The sequence below is a fragment of the Cetorhinus maximus genome, chromosome 10 (assembly GCF_964194155.1).
Source record: "Cetorhinus maximus chromosome 10, sCetMax3.hap1.1, whole genome shotgun sequence".
NCBI lineage: Eukaryota > Metazoa > Chordata > Chondrichthyes > Lamniformes > Cetorhinidae > Cetorhinus > Cetorhinus maximus.
In genome coordinates, this window is record NC_135888.1 from 7,342,420 (window position 1) to 7,361,349 (window position 18,930).

The following is an 18,930-nucleotide window of genomic DNA, read 5'->3' on the forward strand; positions in this document are numbered from 1 at the left end:
GATGAAAACTTCTTTATTTAACTTTTGTGTTCTGAATTGCTACTGCTACATGAAATGTTACTTTTCATTTTCTGGCCTTTAAGGATAAACTGATTTGTGTTCCATGGGCAACAACAGCAAAAAGATAATATCTTCATATAAATAATTAATTAAATTTATTTGACCACGTTTACCATTCAATTTAATTAAATTACTTTTCTTCAGTTGGTTTACAGTTCACATTGGATGGACTTGTATTTTGAATCTTTCACACCTTTGGAGCACCCCAAAGCATTTCACAGCCAATTTTAATATTTTTGATGTGTAGTCATTGTATTTTAGGCAAATGCGATCACTAACTTAAACACAGATCTCTTCAAGGGCAATGAGATAAATGACCAGGTAATCTGTTTTAGTAGAGTTGATCAGGGAATTGGAAGAAATACCTGCTCTTCAGAGAGTGCCATGGCACCTTGACGACCACTGGATAAATCCCTCTGTGTGCAAGCAGCAGTATAACTCTGGTAATACTGTGTCCTCTAATCAGTTGGCAATCCCAAAACAATATAGTTGCACCCTACAATAGTACTGAAGTGATTTAGATTTGATTAATTATGCGATCAATGCAATTTAATTAAATTCACAGATGGTGTAGTGATTTGAATGTATTGTGCTTAAAAATAAATTATCAGTAATTTAAATTTAAATCAGGAAAGTATGAGTTTTGTGCTAAAACATTTTACATTATCTAATAATTATAATAACATTAAATTGAAAGACTGCATTACCAATATAGATCACTAAATCAGAGCTAATTTAAGTGTTTCTTGACTCATTTACTTATTTTGATCAGGTGTTGAGCATGCAGCTTGCTGAAAGTGGGCAGGGAGAAGTGCCTGTAGAGGATGGAAAACTGCATGGCAAACCAGATAAAACTCTGCGTTTTTCCCTCTGCAGCGATAATCTGGAGGGAATATCAGAAGGTGAGGCTTTTCTCCTGATAGGTGAGTACTAGGTTCCAATTTTCCGTAACGCCAGATTTCACTGGCTCCCTTTTGCTTCACCATCTAAATTCCTTGCCCTCCTTTTTAAATCCTTCATGGTTTCACCCCCAACCTCCTGTATCCTAATGTTCTTGCCTTGCACCAATTTTTTTTGTTGTTACTCTGAATTTGGCCTCTCTTGTGTGACCTGTCTCTTTGCTTCACCATTACCGGCGAAGCTTTTTGTCACTGATTTTTAGGTTCACAAATGTCCTCCCTAGACCCTTTCCCAACCCTTTCTCGCACTTGAAAAATCATCTCTTCGATCAAGCTTTTGGTAACCCCTCCAAATCTCTCATTTTCTGGCTTAGTGTGCATTTTATGTATGTCTGTAGGTGAGCACTGTAGTTTGACAATTCTGTGACTGAATTGTGTTCAAATTGGGTTGAGTGAGTACTGTTTCTTGGAGCACCAGTATTAACATTAGGTAGAAACCGGAAATAATGCACTGACTTAAGCCATAAAATGTTTAATGTGAAACCATATTATGCATTTCTGTGACTAATTTGGTACTTCGAACTCTTAAGTTTCAATGTTGACGCCAATCCTTTGCAGCTAAAGCCACCACATTGTCCAAAAATAAATAAAACACGAGTTTAAAGAAACATTTAACCTGGTCTTTAGAGTGCTCAAGGACGCCGTGTATTCAGCTATTGATGGGGATGCTAACTCATGGGGTACTAGGGCATGGAATCAGCCTATTTAATATTTTCCTGTCTCTTAATTTAATTCCAGTAGTAAATATAGTTAAACAGACTACTTTTACTTTAAATAGGACCTTCAAATCGCTCAAACTCTGTATCCTCACTGGATCTGGAAGGGGAGTCGGTTTCTGAACTCGGAGCAGGACCTTCTGGAAGTAATGGTGTTGAAGCTTTACAGCTACTGGAACATGAACAAGGTAAGCAAAACAGAATGGTGGTAATGCAGCTTGAAGGTTCAGTCAGCAAAGCAGGATTTTAAGGCATTATGCGCCGAGCCACTGAGTGGATTCATTTCATTTAGATTCACCTTGTACCTTGCACTGTATTCTACTGAGAACTGTTGGAAACATCCCTGCTTATCAGCCTCTGCGAATGCTTTCTCCACTGCCCCCCACGCATTAAGTTGTACAAGAATTCATACCCTTACTTGAGTCACAATATATGTCAATGGATTCCATGCTGCTATGCAGATCTAGCAGCACTTCCTTTTATTGTATGTTAATAGGGCGTTTAATCAGGTGGTGGGCAATAACGGGGTTTACTTGCCTTATATATAGGAGTTGACTGAAATTGTTGGTTTGAAAGTGCATGTTTGTAATATGTGTGTTTGCAAATGAAAGCTTATAAGTGTATAAAGACTAGCCTCCAGTTCAATCCTTCACTGCCTGGCTATCTGGAGTATAACACTTCCATCTCTTGCACTTACAAGTGAGTACAGTGGGCTTTGTGGAGGTATGCTGAATTACTTGTTCAGGTAAACTAGAATTTTGTCACTGCTATTTGGGTGGTGAGTGTCCTGTTGTTTAAAAATATTTGTTCTGTTTTCAGTGACATTGGAAGGGAATTCGGTTGACTGTGATTAGAATTGTTAAAGGTGTTGATGGGGTGGGGAGATGCCTTGGGAGGTCTGATGCTCTGCAGCTTGGTACCTATGGCAGATTGTATGCATGTATGTGGTGGAAAAGGGAGCCCTTGGCTGAGGAGTCTAGAATTAGGTGGTCTAATTCCCTGAACTGCCTGCCGCATTCTGCCTGTTGGGTTGCTGCTTCAGTAGTAAATAAATACTTGAAATTGAGTTATTTCCCCCCCCCCCCCACTGCCTCTGGTCCATGCCCACAGGATAGGGGATAAGCCCTTTTCTGTTTGCCAGATACAGATACAAGGCTGAATTTCATTTAATTTCCCCTCTTGAATCAGTGCTTTTTGGCAAGGGTGATCTGCAAGGTTGCTTAGTGGGAAGAAGGTCCATCAGCTGTCACCTCTTATGTATTGTTAGCATATCATGTCATGCACCATTTCCATCTAATTTACGCTCTGTTATTGCTTGGACATGGTGAAATGCTAAGAGCAGCAATGTGTCTCATAGCAGAATTAAGGTAATTGAAAGGGTGATAGACTGAGGACATTTGTAAAGTGGAATTGTCATTCTTTTATCATGTGCAGTTAGATGGGCTATCCTTCTGACTATTAGCTTGACCCGGGAGATTCAGGATCCTGGTTTTGTGGTGTCATTGTTGAGGCACAGTCTTGTTCTTGATGTAATGTTGGCTGCAGTTGTGTTGCTGCCTTAGTGATTGTGATGGTTTTGAGAGTTAACTCTGAAGTGCTTTGTTGGTGTTGGCTGAAAGGGCACTAAGTTTGACTGGGCCTTTTGCAAGTTGATGTTGCTGTGTCGTAATGGAATTGCAGTATATCTTGTAGCTGTTGTGGTGCTGATGCCCTTATCCTGGTGGGAAGATCTAATGACTGCAGAGATGTCTGTGTGGTGGTCGTGCTTCACTGAAGCGTTTACTTTGATACAGTAGATCGGCAAGATTGTTTATTGTTGTCCTCTTGGGGAAAAATGTACGACTGAGTAGTTGCATTTCCCCCCTGGCTCTGACATATCCCTAACGGTGTGAAAAGTTGGGAAGTTCGGCAAGGAGGAACCAGGATGAGTGTACTTTATTTGTCCATTTTGCTGTCGAGATCCAGGGGGCTTGCGTATGGTGATCTTGTTAAGTGTTTGTTTCCTTTGCATGCTTTTTGGGCTGTCAAAGTGAGCATCATATTGTGACACCCCCAGTAGTTGAGGTCATCTACATTTTCTGCTCCTGGCCTCTGGAGGTAGGATGCTTAGATTCTTAAGTTCACTATGTCTCCGGCAGTGAGATGCACCTCTGGTTCTTCATAGCTATTCAGTCAATGTTTGTAGTGTGAAGTTCACAGAGCTCAGTATATATTGTGCTGAAGGTACTCGTAGAGTTTATTGATCTCAACTTCTTGACATACTGGCACATGGTTCACCAAGCTCTGGTTCGGGCCTGTTTTAAGTCTTGTTTAGTTGTAATTTATGGTACAGGTGAAGCATGCAGCTCCTGACACTGGGAATTTGTCAACATATATGTTGAGGTAAACATGATTCTGTGAACCTGGAGATCACAATATCCACTACATGTGTGTGTGTGTGTGTGTGTGTGTGTGTGTGGCGGGGGGTGGGGGGCGTTGTTCTTGGGGGTTGTGGGGAGAGAGAGGCACGAGGTCTGGGGCTCACTTGAGGTTTTGGGACAGAGGTCCCTGCTTTAGTAAACTGGCACTTAAGGCACGGACATGGATTACTGGACTGGTGTAGTAGGTGGCAGGCTTAAACCAGAACTTTGAATTTAAATGATAGCCTAACAGAGCTAATTGCTCACATTGTTTCCTTGGCTCTACTATTGTGGTGATTACTACATTTCTTTGTATTTGGAGGCCATAAGTGTCCAAAGTGCATCCTCCTTGATTTGGACAAAATTTTGAAGGCTGTATTAGGAATCTCAGGTGTGATAAGTCCACCAACAACTCCACATTAGCAGCTTGGTGCGCTGACATATTGTGCTGCTGCAAAAAGATAGCATGCAACAATTGGCTGGCTACAGTACAATATATCTTTACAAGGAGTTGAGAGTTCAGGTCTTTATGTAGGAAAGGTGTAATGCATTTTACTGTGGTTCAGTCCAGGGTGTAGCGACAGGGGAAAGGCTTGTGTGGACCTTTATGCCTGTGGTAAGGATAATGTAGATGAGCTCTACATTGAATATGGCTTTCAAGCCTGGGTGCAATGTGAAAAATATTCTATAGGCATGGTCCTTCATTACTTTTGTACATTGTAAGGTATCGTATTATTTTAGTAAATGGTTTACTTATGTCTGCAAAGCATAATTATAACTGAGTGGGATGTTTCCTATCTGCAGCCTAGTAAATTAGATAGGAGCCGAGGGGAGCTTTTTTTATTGTTGTGTTGCCCTTTCTCAGCAATCAAACAGCAATAGTAGGCATTAACCACAGAGTCTGATTTGGTGAAATTCAAATCCGGTCCCCTGTATAGTCTTTTGCTTTCCAAGTGTTCATTGAACTAATCATGAACTAACCATGTGACGGTGGGGTGAAAGGGTTTTCTTCTTTTCACATTCTAATTAGGTGAGTGAGAGACTTGTCATATGTGACCACCTACATCTGTGCCCGGTACTCTTGTATGAGAAATTGGAACTTAATTTTCTGTATTTTTTGGGGGGAAAAAACACCACTACTCTAGTGCACGCAGTTTTGGGAACTGTGTGCATCTGTTACAGTTGTTAACCCCTTCCCTTATCCTCTATTTTCAAGGCAAAGCATCATGATCTTGTTGCTGCTGTCTTTAAAGCATCTTGATAACTACCAGTGTCCAACAATGATGAATACTGGTCTTTCTTAAACTCAGATTAGCCAGAAAGTAGCTGATGAATGGAAATACTGAAAATTGATCCAGCAAACCAAAATTCCGGCTAAATTTCTTGTTAATGTTGCAAATGTTTAAAAAAAAATCCTCATCAAAGCAAGAGATTTGTGCTGAAAACAAGAAAAGTTTTGATAATCTCAACTTTTAATTCCTACGTTGCAGTATTCTCTGTAGATAGATATTTGCTGCTTAAATTTTATTTTTGTCTTTAGGGAAAATAATTTTCAAAATTAAAACTGACACCCACAGGTGAGATGCACTTCATACTAGTATTCTTAAAGCAACATTGCACATTTTAGGAAGAGCATATTAACAGAAATTTGGGTTGGAGGCTTTTGCAGATAACAAAGTTGGTCCTTGTTGCAGGGTGTGGTCCGGATATCATTATTTTGAGTTGCATGGGTGATATTTTCATGTAAGTGCCATTTTTTAAAATGGTTTTACGATAGCAAACATTTCATTATGGAGTAAGTGTTATTACAGCATGCAACAATATTTTCACGATGTTTGTAAGCCTACCTCTAACCCAAATTCCTATTAGTATTCTATTCTTGCACTTGGTAAAATGCTCTGAGAATGCCACGGTCACATGTTTTCTATGCTGTATACAACAGTTTTAACCTCAGAAATGGTTGTTTACTTTAAAAACAAATATTTTTTAACTGAGCTTATTTAAGGAGGATTCATGCCACTTCTTTATGTCCCATTTTAGCCACAACACAAGACAATCTCGATGACAAACTGCGCAAGTTTGAAATTAGAGACATGATGGGGCTGACAGATGACAGGGACATTTCAGAAACCGTGAGTGAGACCTGGAGCACTGATGTCTTAGGAAGTGATTTTGATCCAAACATTGATGAAGACAGACTACAAGATATTGCAGGTAAATAATTAACAGTTGATGGTGAATTTGTACTTCCAACATTTCAAATAATGTTTTTAAATGGGATTCTAATGTGTGACTAAATTGGTCATAATGACATTGCTAAGGTATGTTAATACATAGCCTTGTAAACACAAAATGTTTTAGCGTGGTAATTGATGTGTTTTCAATTTGCTATATAAAAACAGCACGCTGAATTACGTTAATTAACTCCGCACTCTTAGTAAAGAGGCGTGGTAAATTTTCCAGTCTAGTGCATGATAAATATCAAGTGATTAACGAACAGTTGTGCTGTGTGCCAAAATATGTGCTTATAATGTAAGCAATTATAATCAACAGGGTGGCCTTGGAAAGATACTTTTGCTTTGTTCATTTATGATTTTCAGATTACTGCAAAGTATCAGAATTATCGCATTTTACCAGTTACACATTTGATAAAATTGTTTTTGTTCAGTAACGTATCCTATAATAATGCTGTCCTGTAGCATAACAAATCTGGTAGTCGGTGATTCTGCGCCCAATTTGTAATTCAAAATTCAGTATGTCCTGAAATACCCTGTGATGAGAGAGCCTTTTGGTAAAGCTGAATTACTTAAAAATCCCAGAAAATTTCAACTTTAAACAACTGTCATAACCTATATTTTTAAGTGGTATGTTTGAGATGCAATTCTAAATTCAAGAATCGGACCACCAGTTCTTGAGAGGTTTTATATCAAAATACATGAGACATTTATTAATTTATACAAGTTTAAATATATACATCTGGCTACAAGTTACTAATATTATAACTTAATTCCCAAACTAATCTCCATTAAGGCAACAGCAACCCATAGACTTAACCAGACACCAGGCAAAGCATTTTCACCTCACGAATTCAAAATGAGGTTCTTTCCACTTTGGTTCCTGTGGAGACAGTTGGAGTCTTATAGCAACTTTGATCTTACATTGCCTCTGCCCTGCACACACGAAAACTGCTGAAGTTATACCTAGCACAGCTCATTTAATGTAAATTCCCATTGTATCACCAGCCTCTTCTAACAATAAAACCCTTTTCATAGTACCAAGTTTATTAGCAATATAAACATATTGCTTGGTCTCTGCTAGCTAGGTGCCAGATTTCACTTGCCTTCTTGAATGCTCTATTCAAAAAATGCAAATGCACTCTACCCCTCTTACATCTCAAAACTAGTACACATCAAAGCACCCAGACTAGCTGGCTTTAATCCAATTAAGGCACACCCACAGACAAAACCTCTTTTAAAAGAAAAATATTTTCCAATAATATTATATACATTAATAGCTTCATGACATACCCAAGATAAACTTATTTAAAACTTCTTTCAGAGTAGTTGTTGAATATGATCACCAGATACCATTTTTTCAGAAAGTTGAATTTGGTGTATTTTAACATTATTGCAAGAGTCAGGTGGCTCATGAGTGTGAAATTGGAAGAGGAATGTACCAACCGGAACACTCTAACTGGAATTCTAGAGTCAGGTCTTTTGGGTCTGTTCCTTCGATTGGAGATGTCAAACTCGCCGGAAATAGCAATCGGCGGCCTGTCCTTGTTCCAGTCTCAGCCTCCCACTGCTCTGCAGCATCATCCCCCCTTGGTACCGTGCAATCTGTGCCTCTCTCAAAACCTCATCACTCACGTGATCGTCCTGGAGCTTTCTGATTGGATGAAATTGCAGAGCTTACCTTGCATCCCAGTTAACTGGCAAATTTGATTAAGCGGCACCTCCCATTCCCCAAGCGTATCATATAACAGATTTTTTTTGTACTGTGATTTCATTTTTCCCTCTACTGTCAGCCTTAGTTCAATGGTAGCAGCCTCTTCTAAGTAAGAAGGTGAGGACAAAACCTGAAGTGATATCAGTATTGCAGTGAGTTTTTTTTATTATTTATTCTTTCACAAGGTACGAGTGTCACTGGCTAGGAGCATTTATTACCCATTCCGAATTGCCCTTGAGTAGGTGGTTGTGAGCTGCCGTCTTGAATTGTTGCAGTCCCTGTGTGGGTACACCCACAATGCTGTTAGGAATGGAGTTCCAGGATATTGACCCAGCGACAGTGAAGGAAATGGCAATATAGTTTGAATTCAGAATGCTGTGTGGCTTGGAGGGGAACTTGCAGGTGGTGGTGTTCCCATGCATCGGCTGCCCTTGTCCTTCAAGGTGGCTAGAGGTCATGAGTTTGGAAGGTATCGTCGAAGGAGCATTGGTGAGTTGCTGCAGTACATCTTGTAGATGGTATACACTGCTGCCACTGTGCATCGGTGGTGGAGGGAGTCAATGTTGAAGGTGGTGGATGGGGTGCGAGTCAAGTGGGCTGCTTTGTCCTGGATGGTGTTAAGCTTCTTGAGTATTGTTGGTGTATTGTTGCACTCATCCAGGCAAGTGGAGAGTATAGGAACATAGGAAATAGAAACAGGAGTTGGCCATTCGGCCCCTTGAGTCTTCCCCGCCATTCAGTTAGATCGTAGCTGATCATCTACCTCAATGCTATTTTCCCCCATTATCCCCATATATCTTGATGTCTTTACCATCTATCATACTTGTGACTTGAGCCTTGTATATGGTGGACAAGCTCTGGGGAGTCAGGATGTGAGTTACTCACTGCAGAACTCCCAGCTGCTGACCTGCTCTTGTAGCCACAGTATTTATATGGCTGGTCCAATTCAGTTTCTGGTCAATGTTAACCCTCAGGATGTTAATGGAGGGGGGATTCAGCAATGGTAATGTTATTAAATGTCAAGGGCAGATGGTTAGATTCTCTTGTTGGAGATGGTCATTGCCTGGCACTTGTGTGGCGTGAATGTAACTTGCCACTTATCTGCACAAGCCTGAATGTTGCCCAGGTCTTGCTGCATATGAGCATGGACTGCTTCAGTAACTGAGGAGTAGTGAATGATGCTGAACGTTGTGCAATCATTAGCGAACATCCCCACTTCTGACCTTATGTTGGAGGGAAGGCCATTGATGAAACAGCTGAAGATGGTTGGGTGTAGGACACTACCCTGAGGAACTTATGCAGTGATATCTCAGGACTGAGGTGATTGACCTCCAACAACCACAACCATCTTCCTTTGTGCTAGGTATGACTCAAACCAGTGGAGGGTTTTCCCCTGATTGAGGGGAGCGGTGGCGTAATGGTCATGTGATTGGACTAGTAATCCAGAGGCCCACACTAATTCTCTGGGGACACTGTTCAAATCCCACAATGGCAGCTGGTGGAATTTAAATTCAATTAAAATATCTGTAATTGAAAAACTGGTCTTAGCAATAGTAAGCATGAAACCATTTCGAATTGTCATAAAAATCATGTCCTTCAGGGAAAGAAATCTGCCTTCCTTATCTGGCCTGGCCTGCATGTGACTCCAGACCTCGAACAATGTGGTTGATTCCTAAATGATTTCTCAAATAGCATAGCAAGCTGCTCGGTTGTATCAAACTCCTCCATGTTGAACTTGGAGGAAGCACTGAGGTGGCAAGGGCGCAGAATGTACTCTGGGTGGGGGACTTCAATGTCCATCACCAAGAGTGGCTCGGTAACACCCTACTGATTGAGTTGGCCGAGTTCTAAAGGGCATAGCTGGGTCTGTGGCAGGTGGTGAGGGAACCAACAAGAGGGGAGAAACATACTTGAGCTCATCCTCACCAACCTGCCTGCTGCAGATGCACCTGTCCATGACAGTATTGGTAGGAGTGACCACTGCAGAGTCCCGTCTTCACATTGAGGATACCCTCCATTGTGTTGTGTGTGGCACTACCACTGTGCAAAACGGGATAGATTTCAAACACATCTAGCGACTTAAGACTGGGCATCCGTGAGGTGCTGTGGGCCATCTGCAGCAGTAGAATTGTACTCGAACATAATCTGTAACCTCATGGCCTGGCATAACCTCACTCTACCATGACAATCAAGTCAGGGGATCAACCCTGGTTCAATGAAGAGTGCAGGAGGGCATGCCAGGAGCAACACCAGCCTTACCTAAAAATGAGGTGTCAACCTGGTGGAGCTCTAACATAGGACTACTTGCGTGCCAAACAGCATAAGCAGCAAGTGATAGACAGGGCCAAGCGATCCCACAACCAACGGATCAGATCCAAGCTCTGCAGTTCTGCCACATCCAATCGTGAATGGTGGTGGACAATTAAACAACTCACTGGAGGAGGAGGCTCCACAAATATCCCCATCCCCATTCCCATCCTTAATGATGGAGGAGCCCAGCACATCAGTGCAAAAGATAAGCATTTGCTACAATATTCAGCCAGAAGTGCCGAGTGGATAATCCATCTCGGCCTCATAGTCATAGAATCACAGAGGTCTACAGCACAGAAAAAGGCCCTACGGCACATAGAGTCTGCGCCGGTCAAACAAGTACCTAACTATTCTAATCCCATTTTCCAGCACTAGGCCCATAGCCTTGTATGCCATAGCATCACAAGTGCACATCCAAATACTTCTTAAATATTGAGGGTTTCTGCGTGTACCACCCTTTTCAGGCAGTGAGTTCCAGATTCCTGCCACCCTCTGGGTGAAAAAATTCTCCCCTCTAAACCTCCAGCCCCTTATCTTAAACCTATGTCCCTGGTTATTGATCCTTCCACCAAGGGGAAAAGTTCCGTCCTGTCTACTCTATCCATGTACAATCACTCCTCATAACTAAAACTCTCCAGCCCAGGCAACATCTTGCTAAATCTCCTCTGCAATCTCTCTGGTGCAATCACATCCTTCCTATAATGCAGATTCCAGAACTGCACGCAATACTCTAGCTGTGGCCTAACCCGCGTTTTATACGGTTCCAGCATAACTTCCCTGCTCTTATATTCTATGCCTCAGCTAATAAAGGCAAGTATCCCATACGCCTTCTTAATCACCTTATCTACCTGTCCCACTACATTAAGTAGTACATCTGTGGGTGGTGTACCTACACCACATGGACTGCAGCGGTTCAAGAAGGCAACTCGCCAAGGCAACTAGGGATGGGCAATAAATGCTGGCCCAGGCAGCGAAGCCCACATCCCGTGAATGAATAAACAAAAACAGCTACTGAGGTAGTGCTTACAATGTTGGTGGTGCCATCTGTCAGGTGAGACATTAAACTGATATCCCATCTGCCCCCTCAGGAGGGTTTAAAAGATCTTGTGGCATCATCTGTGGAAGAGTAGGGGAGTTCTGCTCTGTCCTGACAATATCATTGAACAAACTATCTGGCTATTATCTCATTGCTGTTCATGGGAGCTTGCTGTATGCAAATTGGTGGCTGCAATATATTTAATTATATTTCAAAAGCATTTCATTGGCTATAATGCACATTGGCTGCTATACAGATACGTGTGTGTGTTTGTGTGTGTATGCACACAAGTTCTTTCTTTGCTTTTATTTCCCTGTACCACATGACCCAAATTCAATTCCCCTCTACCCCATTTGACCAAGCCCACTAGCAGATTGCAGAAAAGTAGCCTGGGGGTGATGCATCAACTGACTTAGATTTATTTTTCTCTAAATGCCTGCCTACCTGAAACCTGCTAACTCTCCACATAGGGAATAATAGGCACAAGCACATCTTCCCACTTGTGGCATACAATATTGAAACACTGATGTGCTGTGCAGCTGTGCCACTATAGTACTTCCAAACGAAGGAAAACTAATGCATTCTAAAGCGTAAACTTCAATATTACTGCTAGTACAATCTTCATTGTTCATGAACAGTAATGAAAAATCTTCAATGTAACTTTTTTTAAAAACGTCATATTAAAATACAACTGTCATTTGCCAAATCCCTGCAGTGTGATTGACCTTGGTTCTTCCTCATTTGCATCCAGCATTTTTCATGCTTTTAGATTGTGTTTTGGGATGCTTATATCATTAACTGAATTTGCAGCAATTTCCTTATGTGTTTCTCTAAGGGATAGCATTATGAGATGCACATTAAATCTCCATTAATACCTCATTATCCCAGTGATAAGATTACCATGATAATGAGGCATAAATTCTAATTGTTTCAGATCTTGTTTTGCCTTTCATTTAATCATATACCTGTATTTGTCTTCAGTAAGCTATAAATTGGGAGTGCTCCTGGTGACCTGAAAATAATGCTCAAGACGCTGAAAGCAGATCTTTTATTGAAAATGTATGAGTAAATAGTGTTGCAAAAACTGGCAGCTGCTGGGATTCAGGACCATGATACAAAGATGGAATTTGCATCAGTTCAGATTTAGCATACTGAAATATTTTGCATCCAAAACAGCTTTAGAACAGAGGAATTTTCTTGGGTATCTCAGAATTTAAGTGAGAGATGAGGCCAAACCAACCTAGCATTCTCTGTGGAATTGGGCCATGCTGCAACCGAACCAGACAATTTTATTTTCCCTCCTATTCTCGAGGAAACATAATGGAATCTATTATTAGGGGTGTAATAACAGGGCACTCAAAAAAAAAGCCATATGATTGGGGAGAGTTGCCATTGATTTATGGAATGGAAATAGTGTTTGACATACCTATTAGGAGTTTTTTGAGGATGTAACTCGTTGAATGGGTAGGGGCAACCAGTGAATGTGATGTACTTAAATTTTCAAAGCTTTAGGTGCTGCACAAGAGATTGTTAGACCAAATCAGGGCTCATGGGTTTGGGTACCATAGCATGGATTGAATATTGCTCAATTGACAGAAAACAGCATAGTAATAAACGGGCCATTTTTATGTTTGCAGGCTGTAACTAGCCTGTACTATAAGGATCAGTGCTTCAGTGATACAATCTGTATCAGTGACTTGGATGAAGGTACTGAGCATAATACAGCCAAGTTTGCTGAAGGTACAAAGTTAGGAGGGAAAGTAAGCTGTGAGGATGACACAGGCTGCAAAAGGATTTAGATAGGTTAAGTGAGTGGGCAAGAACATGACAGATGGAATATAATGTGGAGAAGCTTGAAGCCATCTACTCGCGTAGGAAAAATAGTACAGCAGAATATTATTTTAAATGGTGAAGGACTGGGAAATGTTGTATTTAGAAGAACTTGAGTGTCTTTGTATACTAATCATGGAAAGTTAACATACAGGCACAGCTAGCAATTGGGAAATAAAATGGTATATTAGTCTTTGTTACAAAGGGACTGGAGTATGAGAGTAAAGAAGTGTACTGCAACCATATAGGGCCTTGGTGAGCCCACATCTGTGGTGCTGTGTACAGTTTTGGTCTTATCTAAGGGAGAACATACTTTTTGAGGAAGTGCAACAAATGTTCACCAGACTGATAGCTGGGATCAGGAGATTGTCATATGAGGTGAAATTGAATAAACCACATCTACATTCCCTAGAATTTAGAAGGGTGCAATGATCTAATTGAAACATGTAAAGTTTGTAAGGGGCTTGACAGGGGAGATGCTGGAAGGTCTAGAATAAGGGGTCAGCCTTTAGGAGTGGCAGGAGAAATTTATTCACTCGAGTCTGTGAACTTTTGAAATTCTCTACCCCAGAAAGCTGTGGATGTTCAGTTGAATAAATTTAAGTCAGAGATTGATAGATTTTTGGTCATTAAAAGAATCAAAGCTGAGGTAGGTGGAAGAATGTTCATTTTATTTCCTGCTAATTTTAAAATCTGTATGTTCTGTATTTTGAATATTTTGGTTCACACTTCAGGACACCTGTTCAATAATCTGACAGCTATTTTATTTATAAATGCTTTTCATTTCCAGCAGTCAATTTTCAAAGGATAGTAAATTTTGCATTAAGGTAAAACTATGAATATTTGTATTGTTAAACTCACTGAGCTTAATTGTATTTTTAAATGCTACTACATTTTTAATGTGCTCAGTGCAGGCCCCAATCTAGGGGTTTTAGTACTGAACTTTGTGCGTGCTTATTTACTACTGGCACTCAGATTATGACCATGTTTTACTTGTGTAGGAAATGGTTTTGCCCAATTATGTAATGTCTGTATTCTGTCGTGGTATGTACTGATAGAAAAGATCACATTCAAAAACAGGTCTGCTGTACACTTTCTTTGTAACTGCTGAGGATTGAGTGAATTTTGGGTGGAAAGAGGATGGAATTAAACTTGCTCTGCATCACCCATACTCAAAGGAGCCTATTTGTGTCATTCATGTGGAAGGAATTACTCAAATCCTCTTAAACTTGTGATTTTCCTTTTTCCCTTCAAAAAATACTATCCTTGTTCTATGCCTTGAAAAGAACATAACCCATCTTATCTGTTTGCTTCATGGTTTAAAATATTCCTGTCTTTTGTTGATAATTTTTTTTGAAAACTTGGTGGAGCTTCCTAGATTTGCTCAACCTCAGTGCTAGATGAAAAGTCCCAACCCTTCGCCTCCTTCAACGAACCACTGTTGCAAAGTAAAATTGATCCCAGATTGTAAAACATCCCTTTCAACTTAATTGTAATATACTGGGTATGATGTAACAGTTATTCACGTGTACAGTGGTTAATCCAGGTTACACGACTGATGTCTGATTATCCAAAAGGATTAAAAATGCAGCAGGTATGCACAGAAGAGAACAAAATAGCGTTTCAGATTTCTGAATTCAGATGGCTGATGCTGTTGACTTGTAAAAAACATAAGTGATTAATGGGGAAAAAAAACACATTTTGTAGGGATTTCAATACCGCAACTTTCAGGGGACTTCAGAAATCATATAAAATGACAAACCATTTCTATAAGCTTTTCATATTCTAAGATTGTTCAACCCATCCTCAGCACAATATCTGTTACTTAAATATGATAAATACTGTTGATTGTTGTGCTAGTTCAGTAAAGAATGTCTTTTCTTATATTGTAGGTGCAGCAGCAGAGAACATGCTGGGTAGTTTACTTGGCTTACCAGGTTCAACTTCAGTACTGCTTGATCCCTGCACAGGGTCAACAATCTCTGAGACAACGAGTGAGGCCTGGAGTGTGGAAGTTCTGCCAAGCGACTCGGGTGAGTATGCCATAATTTTTTTCTATGTATTTCAAGCGTCCTATTATTAGCATCCCATGATTAGAAGTATAGACAAAAAGTCATTACAACAGTCCTGAGGCTATTAATGCACTCCAGGTACAGTATGTTAATGATTTGCCATGAGATTTTGACTTTCAGCTTTGAGCTTCCGATTACTTAGCTCTATGTATGAATTCTACTATCCATCCTATTTGTGTGTACTAGTTGAGTAATGTAATGACCAATGATGCATTTTCTATTGTGGAGTTGGATGGATTGAGTTTATGCTCCTTCTATGCTGAAATTGTCTGAAGTAAAGGTGCACTGTGTGCTGCTGAGAAAATTTGAAAGCAGTTTAGTGGTCCGATTAAAATTTTGCACAGATTTAGTTATAATTTTCTAAAACTGATTTGCATATCATAAAGGCTGTATGCCTTTCCCTAATCTAAATTAAATTGGCTTCAGTACACTGCATTGGGAGAGAAACAAATCTGGCGCATTGACAACTGCAGATGCTCATGTCAAAAAATGTTGAATCACATGTTTGTATCTTTTTGATCCAGGTGTACATAGGTTAAAGGGTGAAACAGTGAATTTACAGAAACGTAACCAAATGTATGATTCAAAGCTGTGGGTTTGACTTAAAATTATGAAAATACGTATCTTACTCTAAACAAGATTCTGTTTGTCTAAAGTTAAGAAAAGAAACATTTGAGACACGACACTAGACGATGTTGTGGACACCATTACAGTATTTGGAGACTTTCGCTTGCAGCTAAATTATGCCCCTGTCCTTTTGCTTCAGCTTTTGAGACTATTGCACTTATTATTAAAGGGTCAACAGAACAGATTCAAAGGAATCCCTCCCGGTTGAACCCTGCACTCTAAATCCAAGGTCACAAGTTTCAGTTCCTTGATCAACTTGCCTCCCCGGACAAGTTTTATAATTTTTCTGGAATGTGGATGGGGCAGATAAAGAAAACTAGATTGTCTGTTTGTGTATCGCCTGACTTGTAGACTGTTGAAAAACATTGATAAAATACATCATATTTATGTGAAAATTGATAAATTGATCGTTTATAATACTTTGGGAATTGGCGGTATTCTGTAAGTGTGTGTCTCTGTCGCTCTGTGCGTGTGTGTGTGTGGCTGCTCGCGTGTGCCTCCATGCAGTGCTCGGCTGCGTGTGCGCGTGTCGCTCAGTGTGCGTATGTGGGGCTCTGTGTGCGTATGTGTGTGTGGCGGGGGAGCCCTCTGTCAGTCTAATTAAACTTGAGGGAAGGTTCATATAACAGCTTGTCTGTGGGAGTTGAGAGATGAAAGGGTGAAGGAGCTAGATCCATGCATTTGTAATGAGAGGCTCTGGTGAAGTGGATTTATGAGTAAATAGGTTGGGTTTTAAATTTTGCATTAGGTGATAGGTAGGGACTTGACTTTTCAGTGGAGCATAGAAGTGACATGGGACTTTTACAACTTACAAAAAGCTTTTGAAAGTAAACAAGGGAAAGTTATTAAATTTTATTTGACCTGAAAGTGTAGGCAACAGGAAAACATGAAATATTTTTATATTTGGAAAAGTTGAGTTAAGAGGTGTTTGAGAACAATGGAATTAAGATGAAAGGAGAAAAAAATTTGGTTGACTTGGGGTGGCTGTGTGGGAGAGATGTGCTCAGAAATGGTGTGAAATCTGAAACAGCCATCCAGTGGGACCAGAAAAGTATTTTGTCCCAGAAAGCAGTTTGTTTTCTGAACTTTCTTGGATTTCCACAGCAGAGTGGAAGAGAGTGAGAAGTGGTGTGGTATACCTTTACTAAAGTGCCTGCAATCTTTGCCTTGGATAATGTTACTGGATTTTTATGGTTAAAAATCTATAAGTAGTTTACTTGTGTGTTCTGACCAAGTGGGGTTTTTTTTGGCGGGGAGGATGTTTTGTAAGACTGTTTCAAATGTGTAACTTTAATTTTGTGTGCTTAAGTTTTTTTTTCTTGTTAATAAATATTTTAATTTTAAAATCCAAAAGTGTTACTGGGGCTTCTATGCTTCTTGGATCATTAGTTTTCCCCTCGTTTTCAGAATACAAAAAAAGGTTATGATCAGCAAGACCAGTTTCCCTCTGGGATTTGGCTTGTTCAGCAGATAACATCGGCTCTAGTCATAACAATTACTATAAAAGAGAATTTCTTGCTTTTCAGAAGCCACAGACATGAAACAGGAGGAGCGGTTGCAAGAGCTGGAAAGTTGTTCAGGATTGGGTAGCACATCTGATGATACAGATGTGAGGGAAGTGAGCTCACGGCCCAGTACACCTGGACTAAGTGTTGTATCAGGTACAGGACAGTGGAACATTGTGATTAATTGTTCTCGATGTACAAGTAAATATTATGCGGAAGTTTAAAATGGTCCCTCCTAAAAATTGTGGCAATTTTTAATGTAAGGTGACATTTTCTTCATGAAGTCCAATCACAATACTTACATTTCAGAATTAATGCCTTTTAGGCTTTTTACACTATTTAACAGGCATCAGTGTAACTTCAGAAGACATACCTAACAAGGTCGAGGATATACGGTCAGAATGCAGCTCCGATTTTGGAGGGAAAGATTCTGTTACAAGCCCCGATGTGGAGGAAATTGTACAGGGTAAATAAAGGTGTTTTAAATATGAAGCCAATGCATAAATATTTGAAATAATAGAAATCAAACTTCATGGGAATGGGTGGAGTGGGAGTGATTTAAAAAAAAGAATATCTTAGCACAGCTAACAGTTTCTAATATATTCAGATGGTGAACAGTTAAACATCTTCAAATGTATTCTTTGTTGAACCCCCTTTTTGCTTAGGGAAAAACCTGTTTAGTTAGGGGTGCAAGCTTTGTGTCACCTAAGGTTAAGTTGTTCATTTACTAATTCTAAGCACCAGAACTCTCATTTCAGGTGTTGTGCAAGCATCTGAAATATGTGCATGCACACGCTGCACCACACTGCAAGTGCAAATTCATGCATCACACTACACCCAAACCAGTGTGTCTGTGACTTCTCAGTTGACTGTCCACAAATAAAGCCAGGGGCCTGATCTGTAGCGTGATCTGTAACTGACACAACCATTCATTAAGCTTCAGAATGTGTAACTCAAAGCAGCTGTGTATGTTTGATAGTTGGTAACCTAACTTAAAATAATGCATCTTTTCATTGGGGATTTACAGGTGCACATCAGATGACCTCTCCACTTTCCCAGACAGACACGTTGCTTGCAATGTTTGACCCTCTGTCTTCTGATGGTAGGCTAAAATTACTCATGGTGCACCTTGTACAGTTACAGATTTACTGGAAGTAATTTCTTTTTATGATGGAAAATGGTTTGGCTGCAACTTGTTTAACAAGGTGCAGTTATTTATAAATTACAACTTGTTTTATTTTGATGTTTTTCCTCACTTTTCCCTTCATCCTCCTCCAACCCATAGAAATTCCTTATGTCAGCCAGCAAAATCATTAAGTAAAAATGAAAAGGTAGAAAATGATGTACAAAAAAAAAACCTATGCTTTGGGAGCAAAATTGTAACATTACTTTGTGCTTCTGTTGCAAGTTTCTCTCCTTTTCTTTAGATTCCCTTGTACCATCTCACCAATTGTTAAATGGGTAGGCC

The 18,930-nt window shown here is 40.0% G+C and overlaps 1 protein-coding gene across 9 annotated transcripts in view; it reads left to right on the plus strand.

Annotated features, from left to right (window-relative positions):
- gapvd1 (GTPase activating protein and VPS9 domains 1) overlaps nucleotides 1–18,930 on the plus strand; it is a 133,501-nt gene that overhangs the window by 72,914 nt on the left and 41,657 nt on the right. For 6 of the 9 annotated variants that reach the window (XM_078549896.1, XM_078549902.1, XM_078549904.1 and 3 more), the window contains 7 exons: nucleotides 833–962; nucleotides 1,798–1,923; nucleotides 6,175–6,348; nucleotides 15,151–15,291; nucleotides 17,484–17,618; nucleotides 17,788–17,928; nucleotides 18,490–18,564. In XM_078549896.1, coding sequence (XP_078406022.1) covers nucleotides 833–962; nucleotides 1,798–1,923; nucleotides 6,175–6,348; nucleotides 15,151–15,291; nucleotides 17,484–17,618; nucleotides 17,788–17,928; nucleotides 18,490–18,564 — 922 coding nt within the window. The remainder of the gene's footprint in view (nucleotides 1–832; nucleotides 963–1,797; nucleotides 1,924–6,174; nucleotides 6,349–15,150; nucleotides 15,292–17,483; nucleotides 17,619–17,787; nucleotides 17,929–18,489; nucleotides 18,565–18,930) is intronic. The other 3 variants (XM_078549901.1, XM_078549903.1, XM_078549905.1) reach the window with 1 other exon arrangement.